The sequence below is a fragment of the Colias eurytheme genome, chromosome 3 (assembly GCF_061535395.1).
Source record: "Colias eurytheme isolate Ceu_HAF_F1 chromosome 3, ilColEury1 Martin Lab GWU primary, whole genome shotgun sequence".
Lineage (NCBI taxonomy): Eukaryota > Metazoa > Arthropoda > Insecta > Lepidoptera > Pieridae > Colias > Colias eurytheme.
In genome coordinates this window covers 515,658-529,706 of record NC_142982.1, presented here as the reverse complement: position 1 = coordinate 529,706, position 14,049 = coordinate 515,658, and the positions used below count along the sequence as shown (strand labels likewise).

Genomic DNA, 14,049 nt, shown 5'->3' with positions numbered 1-14,049 from the left:
TTAAATTTCGATAAGTACAACATTAATGTGTTGTAAATTAGATTTCCTAGACTAAGTAAATAAAGTAATAAAACTTTCACATAGCCAATGGCACAAATGAGGTAAAAGCGGGGAATCGCGAAAGGAAAATCGCGAACACTTCCTCTAGCGGAAATTGAAAGTGGATTATGTGCAAAGAGAAAACTGCATTATCTGGTTCCAACGATCATGCACTATTGCATCTCTGTTCGTTGAGAGTGACATCTACGGATTTTTTGGGAACCATTTGTTATATAACAGCGCCATCTAGTAGATTGGTGAAGAAATAATTAAGTTTAAAAGAATTGCAATTCGAATATTGTCATAGTTTTGGTATTCGACGCTAGATGTCTATTTAACTAATTTGAAATTAAAAATATTGAATGCACCGCTTGTTTGTAAATGCAAATGTTTCTATAACTTGATATAACGCTACGGATAACGGAGTATTTCATGAAAATTAGAATAATACAACTAAAACCTTAATAAAATAATTTAAGCCGATTCTATTGCGCGAATTCATTTTGCTTGTTAAATTTACTATGGCCCTACTTTTAATAAAATAAACTTACCTTTACCTCCACCAGCATCATGCACCTGTGGCTTCCCGCTCGGCACCCGCTGCATCGGCGAGGCGCTCCCATAGTTCATACTCGTCCCATTATAATCCGAGCTCAACGTTCCCGGTTCCTGCTTTATGCCGCTAGATGTCGCTGCCAGCTTCTCAGCGAGCAGCGGGTTCGCGGACGCTATGTTATATCTCCCATTATTTATTGTATTCGTCACTGCGCTGCTGATAGCGCTTGTTCCCGATCTTAATAATTGCTGTAATCTTTGTTGTCCATTATTTGGCAAGAGCTGGTTGCTCTGTTGATAATACGAGCCTTGTAATTGGCTCCCGGACGCTGGCGATATGTTGTTGTTCTCTTCTTGCTGGAATGTTTAAGTTATATTGTTAAAATTGCGGCTTTTTTATAGTTTATAGTGTTAAAATTAATTTGCTTATGCATAGTATTCAGTTTTTATTTAATTAGATACTACTGAATCAGATTGTATCGTCTAGAAGAATCATCAAGTAACTTGAAAATAGTAAAAATTTCAATAAATAATAAATACCTTAATCTCAATAGGTGGCACAGCGGAAGCGGTTGCATTGGTCAAATCCGTAAAAAACGTATCAAAATTGTCAAAGGCAGTTTCCCCTAGTTGCTTCAAAATGTCATCAGGGTCCGCGGCTTCAGAGGAGTCGGCCTCCAGGGTGAGGCCACCGACAAAGTTTGACAGCTCAGCTTGAGACAGCTCCCCAAGTGAGCTCGCCATCTGTAATTGCATCTGAGTTGCAGTTTGCCCGTTTGCTACCGCGTCCTGGAATCGAGAGATGATGTTGGATAAAATAATTTTTATTGCAACGCCATCTAGTATCGAGTAGTCCAAAGTTATGGTATTAGGACGGTTGGATAACTTTCGAGCAATTTTTGTGAATTGATACACTTCGTGACTGTATAATTGTATTGAAATTTGTAACACAAGTTCAATTATTGTTAACAATGTATACATTTTATGTAAATACAATGTTCATCTAAAAAAAATTTTTTCACATGTTAGTGGGCACAGAATCCACGATCAGATCGGACCGATATAGTTAATAACTTCTATGCTAATAGGTATTAGAACGAAGATATTTACAAACGAGATCAAACATTAAGATATAAGATCCCTTGTGATCAATTGAAACAAATATTTGTATCATAGTTTTTAATGAAAACTTATCAAACAAGATTTCTTTACGCTATCTGCTAACAGATGTCACTGTACGAAATAAATCTTAACAATAATATAATATTCACCTGAAGGCAATTAGACAGGTCGACCATTCTGCCCTCATTCTCCGCTGACCACCACTCGTCTTCAATAAATGGCATCGCCAGCGCCGGCCCCGACGGCGCATGCGTCCCCGCCACGTTGTCACACACAAGAAACGCCAGATGGCGCTGTCACTAAACACCACACTATCACTTTCTACGCACTATTAAATATTAACTAAAAATGTACAATCACTTATAAATTCGTTCAAAATGTTTGGCAGTATGTTGGACGGACCGTACATTATTCGTTGTAAAGTTTAGCTTAGGTACTTGGTTGGGGGGAACACATGTCGGTGATGATGATCTTCCGGCCAGGTTACCTCACGCCCCTCAAACCACTCCTCTTCAACAGCGACCTGGGAAAATTATAAGAGTAGGCTCTCACGCATTTCAACATGAACCAGTGTGTAGAGGAATTCGTGCCAAAGTATTAATTCAAATCAAATACATATAAACAAAACTAGGTATAACACATATTATATCACCTAATATTGAAATTTATTGAATGTAAATTATATAAAAAGATAATAAAGTAATTTGAACTTAATATATTTCACTAATACTAATAAAACATTAATTATAACAATAAAATTAAATCTAAGCGCATTTCAAAGCAAAATCAGCAAACAAAAAGTGACATCTATTCAACAATAGATGGCTCTGTTTTATAAAGTGTAATTATACATTTTAGGTACAATAAAAGGCAGTGAGTTCACCTGGCGACGTCCCGGTGTATGTCGAACCTGCGTCGATGCGGCATAGATGCGGCGCGCCACAGCCCACCTTTGTGCGCACACGCCGCTCTGGAAAAAGATAGATTCTATTAAATATTGTATTACTTAATTTCTAATAAAATATATAGGTAATTAAGAAAATCACACTTCAAGTTTATTTTGTTTGGATTGATTTGTAACTTAATGTTTCGATATCGAGAGAAAATAAAGTAAGCCAGTGTTTTGTGATGATGTAAGTATTATGACAGTAATTTTATTCTAGTAGGTACGTTCAGGTCATTACAGTGGTAAATAAACATTCATCTTAAACATTAACTTGAATATTTCATTTTTTTTTCTGACTCGGATTAATGTGAATGAGTTTGGGTTCTCAACACTAGATGTCGTCAGATAAGAATTAATAATCATAAAATCGTGAAAATTGGAGTGAAAGTATACAATCTAACTTGTATCTATTGGGAAAATGAATTTTTCAAGTGAAATGTATGATTTCATTAAAGGCAAATAGGCAGACTGAATGTTTTCTTCTGTTTTTCTTTTTTTCTTGTGAATATATTCGAAACAAATATTCAATACATACTAACAAAGTCTAACTATATACAGTCTTAATTATTATTCGTGGAAAGAAAATGTCTAACTATCACTCCATGTGCGACTGACAATGCGCGGAAGCATCTAGGCAAGTAAAAATATAGAATACACAATAAGTCATACAAAAAATAAACAATGCAGTAGCCTCTCACTTTAATTGTAGCTATGCGTTAGTAAAAACTACTCTTATTTTCCGAACTTTTGACACTTTCTTTATTACGTATGTTATGTTATGACCGGTTCGTAATGTTTTTCATTCATCTAATAGGTATAATATGTATATTATGTATAATTCTTAGTATCTACGCCTTACAGCATAAAAGCATATCGTATTTAGCGTATTTATAAGCTTTAGATGTGTCGTTAAAAAATATATAAGTTTTCAATAGTTTTTAAGCATTGCTTTAAGCTTTTAAAATGTCTTCTAATACTTTTCCTAATTTTCTGACCATTTTCAGTGCTGTATTTATGCAATAGAAAAGTTGTCTCATGTATTGCAACATGTCATATTATTTATAGACTATTGTAGGTAAAATAGAAATTGAAAAGCAAATAATTCTGTTACGTATTAGCATCTTTCCATTTAATTAACGTTCGCTTATTACTTGAGCTTGTGGAAAGTGAATTAGATATAATCTGAGGTGGCGTGAACAGAGCGTTGACTCGTCGGTCATATTATCATGCGGTTGTCATGACAACGACCACCACGCATGCGCAACCAGCGCGTTACATAACTTTATGTAATGAAATTACAGCCATTTTACAGAAGTATTTATTAATTAATAATAATTAATTAATTATTTTTTACTGGAGATAAATTTAATTGATTTATATTGTATAATTTTCATATTATTTATTTAACTGACGCCAACCTTGAATGGTTTACTTCCTACTGCATATTGCTATGAAGACCTTGCGCATTATCGCAACATTGGCAATGAGTTGTATCTCGATGAACTGCATAATCAATAAATATAAACTTCATATATTATTGTACAAATAACTTATTTTTGTTACATAAATTATAAACATATTATTGGCCTTGTCCAAATTCAGCGCCATCTACTAGTGAGTAGTGGAAGCTAATTTAAATTTTGTCGGTGACTAATAAAATAAATAAAATAGTTTAATATAAAATTACTCATTGCAATTAAAACTATTAAAGAGTAAGGAAGAACCTTCAGTATTCTATTGCAAGATTATTATGATCGCAATGTGGAAATTGTAAGCAAACTTGTTTTATTTTATTTAAAAAAGTATTTGAGATCCGTTTGTAAGTTGTTAGTTGTTACTGAATTGTTTATAAATTTATATCAATCAATTAATTTTATTATTTTGCACAGAACAATTCAATGACATAACACATTCTGGGTTATAAAATTTAAAAAACATTTATTAAAAAGTAAAAAATGCACATTTATACAATATATTTATAAAAGAAAAACGAATATTGAGAATATGAAATGTTTTCGATAACACACGACTAAGTATGACGGAACGTAAAAGCACTTCTGAACGAGTTTGCCAAATGTCAATGTCAATTTTATGACATTTCATATGTTTTTATTTTGGATTTGCACTGTGAATTTGTTTACAAATTTAGTTTTAAAACTTTAAAAATGTCTAAAGAATCATCCCCAGAATCGGAATTGGAAGCTACGTGTTCTAAATTTGATCCGATGAAAGTACTTTATTCGAGCGAAGCGAAAATTCCAGTGGAGGATGCTCCGGTATATGAAAATATACAGCAGTACGAAGCAGCTATGAAAAACCCTAATATTGCTCCTGTTGGCCACGGTGAACTTGTGAAACAGAGAGAAGAAGAGAAAAAGAGGAAGAAGTTAGAGGAACAGCAGTTACTTGAAGAAAAGAATAAGCAGCGTTTCGCGCAGTACAAAGGTAATACATTTTTGAGGTTATGTTGTTCATTTTAAGAATAAAAACACCTTACAATGCTTTGATTATTATTTAACAGATTTACATAGATTTGCAGTGATTAATAGAAAAATAATTGTGTTATTTTTGTAATGTAAACAAAAAAAAAACTTTTAAAATACCATTCACCGTTAAGTAGCAACTAATTCTAGAATTTCTGAATGCCTAATATTTATACTTATTGTTTGAAGTAAAACAATGAAATATATTACACACTCGTTACACAGCTTCATAAAGATAGTTATATGTACCCTTGGCTTTGCTTGTGGAGCGCCATCAAAGATCAGTTATCTATCTATGTACTTTTTGTTGGAACAAAACTACATACCTCATTAAACCTCACCAAAATAACTGACTAACTCAACGCACAGCTTAAATTAAATTGTAATTGGGCTTTTTTTCTAGGCAGATAGCTACTAAGAAATTGTTTTGATAATATTTATTTATTAATCCCCGAGAGGATAAATATGGTTGAAAATTTATACAATAAAAGTATTTTTTCATCATTTGGGCGATGCTGCGGCCAACCATAAAGAACATTACAAAATATTAATACATTTTTTGACATGATTACTGATAATAAGTTTACTTAAGCTTTGCTTCCTTGCCCTTTTGTACAACATCTTTGTGTTCAACAAAAAAAGCAAACCCTCTGACTACAGGTCTTAAAAACGAGTCACTATATACATACCACATTTAATGACTAGCTTGTATTTCATTTCAATTTTATAAAACTTGACATTTATATAATTGGAGAAATTCAAGAATTGAACAAATTGTTAATTATAATTTTTAATTGATTGAAACCTATGTACAAGTGTATTATTTTCTTGTAAATTTAATAGCATAAACGTTTACAACTTGGATTAACTCCATGTGTAGTAAGGATTGAAAGTTTCAACTATGTTTTGAGCTATAACTATATTTTCGCATAAATTTAAGTGATAAAGAGATTATACTATGTTTTGCAAATTGCAATATGACCATAATAATATAATAAAGCTAAAAGGTTTGTTTGTTTGAACACGCTAATCTTAGGAACTACTGATCCGATTTGAAAAACGCTTTCAGTGTTAGATAGCCCATTTATCGAGGAAGGAAAGGATCGGAGCACAGCGGGTAAAACCGCGGGGCACAGCTAGTATGACCATATAAGTCTTGAAAAAACTATTGTTATGCATCATTTGAAACAGTTACATAGTTATGAATACCGTACGTTACGACTCCCACGTGGACAGAGGTCACGCGGGATAGGTCAGTGTAGTGTAGGGTTGCGAAAAATAGGGCTGTGCCAAGTTTGTATTCATTTATTTATATAAATTTATATTATGAGTTAAATTTAACGGTATATTGTAACAAAACATTGAATACAGGTTTAACACTAAAGTCGTCGAATTTATTGCAATTTTGCATATAAAATAATAACTTTCTACAAATATGCTGAATGCTGATGCACCAAAACTATATTATGTTTTCATTCGTACGCTTTATAATAAAAATAACTAAACAAAAACAATTATAATCTGTAAAAATCCATACTAATATTATAAATGCGAAAGTAACTCTGTCTGTCTGCCTGATACTCAATCACGCCTAAACTAATGAACCAATTTTCATAAAATTTGGTATGGAGATATTTTGATACCCGAGAAAGGACATAGGCTACTTTTTATCCCGGGAAAATGACGCAAGCCCGGAAATCCCACGAGAACTGTGCGGGTGTGAGAACTTTGACTGCGCGGGCGAAGCCGCGGGCGGAAACCAAATAATCTATAAATGACACCTCTATAGGCAATTATCATTTCTCGTAGCGAAACCAATATTTTCTAATGTTCATTTTGTGAGTCAATTCTACATATTTTGCCATAATTTTTGCAATAACGAAGAATTATTTTTTCGTGGTGGCAACCCTACCATAGGCTCTTGTTGTGACTCACGTACGTTCACCCCGCTCTTGAGTTTTTATTTAAGAACTCGGGACGTGACACTCGATCCACCTGAGTGGTGGATCTGCTTATGTCTATACTAATATGTACTGATATAAAAAAGCTAAAGAAATTTATATTTAGCGTTATAGCATTCAAATGCTTTGGGAATTCAAAAAAGAATAGAAAAAAATTCAATATTGAGGCGGGATTCGAACCCCTTCTCTCTCTCGCATTTTTTGTCCCAAAAAGCTAAAGAGTTTTTAAACTCGGAACTGATTAGCTGTTTAGAATATTTTTATAGTCGTGGAGTAATTCTTTTATCGAGGTAGGCTATGTAACATGACTCTTCGACAAAAAGGAAGTAATGAATGTTTCAAAACTTTTCCTTTTGAAGGAGAAAACCTTCTGTGGATAAGAAGTTGCATTATAAATATTTGAATTAACCCCAGCAAAAATTATTACTACTCAATTTAATGTTCTTTATTGGAAACATTGAGATAAAAACAAATCGTTTTTCAAATCCGTTAAGTCTTGAATTTCCTATCCAAATACGTATAATAATAAATTATAACAGGAATTAGCGTAAAGAGGTAAACTTCAAATAATATTGGAGACATGTAAATTTATGATACATGTCGTGACATTCGTCATGTAATGGTCTGGTTTTGCGAATTCGTCCACAAACCTGCTGACCTTGATATTATGTCGCATTATTTTGTATATAGAATTACGCAACATAAATAAATATGTCATTTTCTTATATAGCTATCTATGCCCCCCCGGTTATACCCATTTTGCGCTGCCCCTATTGGTCTTAACGTAATGATATATAGCCTATAGCCTTCCCCTATAAATGGGCATGTATAACTTTGAATGAATTTTTCAAATCAGACCCGTAGTTTCTGAGATAAGCGCGTTCAACCAAACCCAGTAGCCCTTCTTAACTGTCTTATTTACTGCAAAGGAATACAGTCGGCCATCTTCATAGAAGATTGAGCCAAGTAAATAATCCCTATCCAAGAATAAATCGACCCTGCTCTACGTGTCAACTGTAGGTAACATTTGCATAGCCCGTGACCCGCTGCCCGCAACCTTGCTCCTCTATTGTTTTTTTCTAGTGACTTCCAAAAGAGATTTCAATGTGTGGTTTTAGGATTTCAGATTTACGTTATTTGGAAGAGGTATTTGTTTTTCATTTTTGGATTGATCTTAGCGTGAATTTTTTGAATGTAGTGCTTTTACATTGTCTAAATAATTTTGCCTTTAAAACACATATTTCAGGAATAAATGTCAGAAAATCGTAAAATTTATTAATTTAATTAATTAATATATAATAAATTAATATATAGAAGATAGAGGTAGATGGTAGGATATCACTATCACTACTCACTACATAGTATAAAACAAAGTCGCTTTCCCTGTCCCTATGTCCCTATGTCCCTTTGTACGCTTAAATCTTTGAAATTACGCAATGGATTTTGATGCGGTTTTTTTTAATAGATAGAGTGATTCAAGAGGAAGGTTTATATGTATAATAAGATCCATTAAGTAGTGGAGAAGTACAGTTATTTTTGAGGTTTCTAATGTGATGTCGTAAAAAATTACATTTATTCCGCTTACATTGCAAACGCAGGCTGAACCCTACCAGCCGTACAAATAAAAACTTGCTTATTCAAACCTTATGCAATGCATAGATATGATAAGAATAAATAAAGAATAAGGATGTCATAACTTCTTACAAATAAATTTGGAATAACGTCGATGTATCTATGCTCACGCTATGCAATAGGCGCGAAGCGGCAACGTCGCAATTCATTCACAAAATTATGAAAAACATTGAAATTGTCTACGGTTAAGCCACAGTATTACAATATTATTTCCTACAGTAAGGAATCGCCTTTGATGTCGCGCGATGCCGCCGCCAGCGTAGGTACTTACGCTGCCACACGAAAATACGCTAGGGTTGCAACAAATGGGAAATAAAACAATTGTGATTATTAATATTATGATGAAATCTTTATTCATATGTACATTCAAAATAATTGCGGTTATTAAATCTGATGTAATTATTTGTTCATAAATATATAATTACCGATATTGCACTGCTAAATATTATTTACGTGGACACTTTATTTTTGGATGTTCTTAATTGTATATTATAACATTTAACTAAGTAATGCATTCGCATTGGGATGTACAATCTGATTAGAAAATAATGAGGACAACATATACATAGCTTTGATTTTAATTCAACAGATACAATTAATACAATCTTTCTGAAATATTGCTTCCTTCTGGGATTTCAATGTAGATTTACATCCGTAAACCGAACAGTTTGTGCGCGCCATAATAGAATAATATGTAAGTACCTAGATGTATAATAAAATTATTACACAAAAAATACGACTGCGTCATCCTTTCGCGCTAGGTAAAGCAAACTAAGCGTGTTTGCTTTACGCGGCCCGCGTCGCCCGACCCCCGCCAGTTCCCCTCCGTTTCTCTGCACAAGTACATTCGTCGCACTACTGTAGGAAATAATGGTAATACTGTGGTTAAGCCTTGGTGCTGTCATTTTGCTGACGTTTGACTTCGTCGAATTTGTTGTGAAGTTTCATCATACGATGTTCTGTTTATTTATTTTTTAAATATTTATTGGAAATAATTTAAATATATCATTAAATATGCAAGCAAATGATAGATAACGCGATCCGCTATACGAAGATAAACCCACCTTGAGATAGAGAGTTGCCAAATAACTGGTACTCAAAACATACAACTCCAGGCTTAGAAGATTTATATTTTCAACGAAAGTGTATATATTATTGTGATAAGTTTAGAAATAAGTTTTATGTATGTATGGTTTGGCGCATGTTGTAAATAAATAAATCATTATAAATATCAAAAGGGTTTTTCATAATTTCGTATATTTTGACATTTCATACAAAATTTTACATTTCAATAGGTACGTAATGAAATTATTAATTTGCTCAACTTTTTCTACTTCTCGTATTACTCTCATTGCTATTATCTCAAATTTAGATTGAAAATTGCTTCTAAAACTTGTAAAACACAGCACAATGTACTAAAAGATATGTTATAATTCGGTTATGTCAGACTTATACTAGGGTGGTAGCCGTAATAAGGACGGAATAGCATTAGTATGAATACTTATTACGAAGTTATACTAGGTTACATTTATTTCGTGTTTATTTGTATGATTTTTCCTTATTCTTAGTTTATTCTTTGCATAAAATGTTATAACTCGTTTATTTGTACGGCTGTACGAGTTTTATCAAAATAATGTACTAAGTATTATACACATTGAAAAGGTCTACAGAAAAGTCCGCGATGGTATATGTCTATCTCTTATGGATAACCCACAATAACTTTTTTTTTGTCATTTACTTTTTACGACAAATAATGGCTAATTTTCGAAGCGATTTTAACCAATACAGCATTAATCCTTAACCAATTAAATACCATGGATACATTGTTCATTTAATATAGATCCATATGGACCTTTACACCGTATGATTTAAGTGAATATTTTCGAAGATATTACAGATTTAAAAATTGCGGGACGTAGCGTTTGCGGCCGCCCGGCTATGTAGGTATTTTATACCCGTGCGATGCCGGAGCGGGCCGCTATATTTTTATACCTATACAACGTTCACAATTATTAAAGGCTTATTACACTACCCGATATGAAGGGCCCTGCATCTAGGGTGGGCGTGTTCCCTAGTTAGTGTGGCGCTTATTACACTTCTCTGCGAATTGGGCCCTAACTCAGTTTATACGCCAATGTCTAGAGAGATAAACGTATTGTTGCATTTTAGTCCATTGAATAAAAAGTTCTAGAGTGCGTGAGTTAGTAACGTAAGATGTTTCTTCGGAAACATGTCAAGAGTCCCTAGGTAATAAACATACTAAAACCCCGGGACACTAGGAGGAGCCCCGGAGTGGGGGGAGGGGGGAAATGGGTCTATTTTTTCATTTTTCGCTTAAATCTCAAAAACGGTACATGTTACAGAAAAACTTTCAAGGAAAAGTTGAAAGGCCATAAAATTATCTACAAGTTGTACCTCAATCATTTTTTCCTATATCCTACCGTTTCTGAGTTATACGCAGTAAAAAATGATTTTGGCTCAAACAATTTCCCCATACTACACATCAATCGATCAATAAATATTTATTTCTTCCAAAAAACTCAAATGTGCAACTTGTGACCGGTACTGATAGATTGCTCTTAATTAGGTCTATAATTGGTAAAATAAACACATTCCTCCATGGAAGCCTTTAGGAGGAATCGATTGTCAAAATGTTATATTAGGGCAGTTTGAGTTACTGAACTTGATCTTTTTATTTTTTTCTTCCAAAAAAACTCAAAAGTGCAACTTGTGACCGGTACAGATAGATTGCTCATAATTAGGTCTATCATTGATAAAAATACCAGATTCCACCGCGGAGGCGTTTACGGGTAATTGAATTTTATTAGGGTAGTTACGATACTTGAACTTTTTATTTTTTTTCTTCCAAAAAACTCAAAAGTGCAACTTGTGACCGGTACTAATAGATTGCTCTTAATTAGGTCTATAATTGGTAAAATAAACACATTCCTCCATGGAAGCCTTTAGGAGGAATCGATTGTCAAAATATTACATTAGGGTAGTTTGAGTTACTGAACTTGATCTTTTTATTTTTTTCTTCCAAAAAACTCAAAAGTGCAACTTGTGATCGGTACTGATAGATTGCTTTTAATTAGGTCTATAATTGGTAAAATAAACACTTTCCTCCATGGAAGCCTTTAGGAGGAATCGATTGTCAAAATATTATATTAGGGTAGTTTGAGTTACTGAACTTGAACTTTTTATTTTTTTTCTTCCAAAAAACTCAAAAGTGCAACATGTGACCGGTACAGATAGATTGCTCATAATTAGGTCTATCATTGATAAAAATACTAGATTCCACCACGGAGACGTTTACGGGGAATTGAATTTTATTAGGGTAGTTACGATACTTGAACTTTTTATTTTTTTTCTTCCAAAAAACTCAAAAGTGCAACTTGTGACCGGTACCGATAGATTGCTCATAATTAGGTCTATCATTGATAAAAATACCAGATTCCACCATGGAGGCGTTTACGGGGAATTGAATTTTATTAGGGCAGTTAGTTAAAAAGTTCAAGTGATCGTAACTACCCTAATAAAATTCAATACCTCCTAAACGCCTCCATGGTGGAATCTGGTATTTTTATCAATGATAGACCTAATTATGAGCAATCTATCGGTACCGGTCACAAGTTGCACTTTTGAGTTTTTTGGAAGAAAAAAAATAAAAAGTTCAAGTATCGAAACTACCCTAATAAAATTCAATTCCCCGTAAACGCCTCCGTGGTGGAATCTAGTATTTTTATCAATGATAGACCTAATTATGAGCAATCTATCTGTACCGGTCACAAGTTGCACTTTTAAGTTTTTTGAAAGAAAAAAATAAAAAGATCAAGTTCAGTAACTCAAACTGCCCTAATATAATATTTTGACAATCGATTCCTCCTAAAGGCTTCCATGGAGGAATGTGTTTAGTTTACCAATTATAGACCTAATTAAGAGCAATCTATCAGTACCGGGCACAAGTTGCACATTTGAGTTTTTTGGAAGAAATAAATATTTATTGATCGATTGATGTGTAGTATGGGGAAATTGTTTGAGCCAAAATCATTTTTTACTGCGTATAACTCAGAAACGGTAGGATATAGGAAAAAATGATTGAGGTACAACTTGTAGATAATTTTATGGCCTTTCAACTTTTCCTTGAAAGTTTTTCTGTAACATGTACCGTTTTTGAGATTTAAGCGAAAAATGAAAAAATGGACCCATTTCCCCCCTCCCCCCACTCCGGGGCTCCTCCTAGTGTCCCGGGGTTTTAGTATGTTTATTACCTAGGGACTCTTGACATGTTTCCGAAGAAACATCTTACGTTACTAACTCACGCACTCTAGACCCCCCTTGGAGGGACTCATTCAATGGACTATTTTACATTATGCCGCCGTCAGTATCGAAACTTCAAAAAGTTGCTGTAGCAGTGGCAACCGTTGACGCAATAACAAATATTAAAAAAAGAAGGGAAAGATCTGGGTGAAAGAGTATTTGCGGTTACGTGAAAAGCTTTCAAATATGCAAATACTATAAAACAATTAAATAAACAATTGATTTAAACAATTTATTTATTTGTTAACATGGCGGTGTGATCACAAACATTTGGAACTTCCCTTTTAAGTTATATAAACCTGTAGTAGGGAAGTTTGGTGACACCTTACATACAAAAGCAGCCACTCCACGCACTAGTCGCGCGGCAACTGAGCTCCCTAACCGCCCTAAACGTTATTACATTACCCAATCTGCAGGGCGCTTAGGGAGCTAGGCAGATCGGGCAGACCCGCTCGCCCTAAATCGGGACACTAACTCCCTAAGTCTTATTACACCACTCTTAGTTAGGGTTAGGGTCCCTAAAAATTGGGTGGTCTAATAAGCCTTTTATTTTTCTGTAGTGTATTTAGTATCAGCATTGCACCCGTGCGAAGCCGGGGCGGGTCGCTAGTTATATCTAATTCTTAAACACAATTGGAAGATAAATAATTTAATCCGACATAAAACCGGTCTGATCTCGGTTTCACGTTTTTGCCAACAATAGAATAGCTTTCACTGTTAAGCTATTACGTTTATCGTAAAATATTTTAATCGTCGATTTCTATATAGGGCGCGCATGCGATCGCGTGTCATTTCGTATTATTTTCCCGCCAATTTGACAAAAATGGCGCGCGAAAGTGACTGGCTGTATGCAGCTGGTATACAACTGCACAGCTAACACTAAGTGTGCGTCCACACTAAATGCGCGGTGGCGGCGGCTTAGGCGGGCGCGACGAGCGGGCGCTCGCGGTGGCCACACCGACGCGCGAGCTCAAGTAGCGGTTCGACGTTT

At 34.3% G+C, this 14,049-nt stretch overlaps 2 protein-coding genes across 7 annotated transcripts in view; one reads left to right on the top strand and one right to left on the bottom strand.

Moving 5' to 3' along the window:
- The window catches only part of Eip74EF (Ecdysone-induced protein E74), a 169,739-nt gene that overhangs the window by 91,900 nt on the left and 63,790 nt on the right, over positions 1–14,049 (bottom strand). For 2 of the 6 annotated variants that reach the window (XM_090118896.1, XM_090118909.1), the window contains 4 exons: positions 2,568–2,686; positions 1,866–2,239; positions 1,135–1,383; positions 591–951 (listed from right to left, as the gene is read on the bottom strand). In XM_090118896.1, the coding sequence (XP_089975022.1) occupies positions 591–951; positions 1,135–1,383; positions 1,866–1,940 (685 nt within the window). In that variant the 5' untranslated portion in view covers positions 1,941–2,239; positions 2,568–2,686. The remainder of the gene's footprint in view (positions 1–590; positions 952–1,134; positions 1,384–1,865; positions 2,240–2,567; positions 2,687–14,049) is intronic. The other 4 variants (XM_090118889.1, XM_090118901.1, XM_090118918.1 and 1 more) reach the window with 3 other exon arrangements.
- The window catches only part of Lsm11 (U6 snRNA-associated Sm-like protein LSm11), a 34,803-nt gene continuing 25,556 nt past the window's right edge, over positions 4,803–14,049 (top strand). The window contains exon 1 of the mRNA XM_090118947.1: positions 4,803–5,107. Within this exon, the coding sequence (XP_089975073.1) occupies positions 4,828–5,107 (280 nt within the window). The 5' untranslated portion in view covers positions 4,803–4,827. The remainder of the gene's footprint in view (positions 5,108–14,049) is intronic.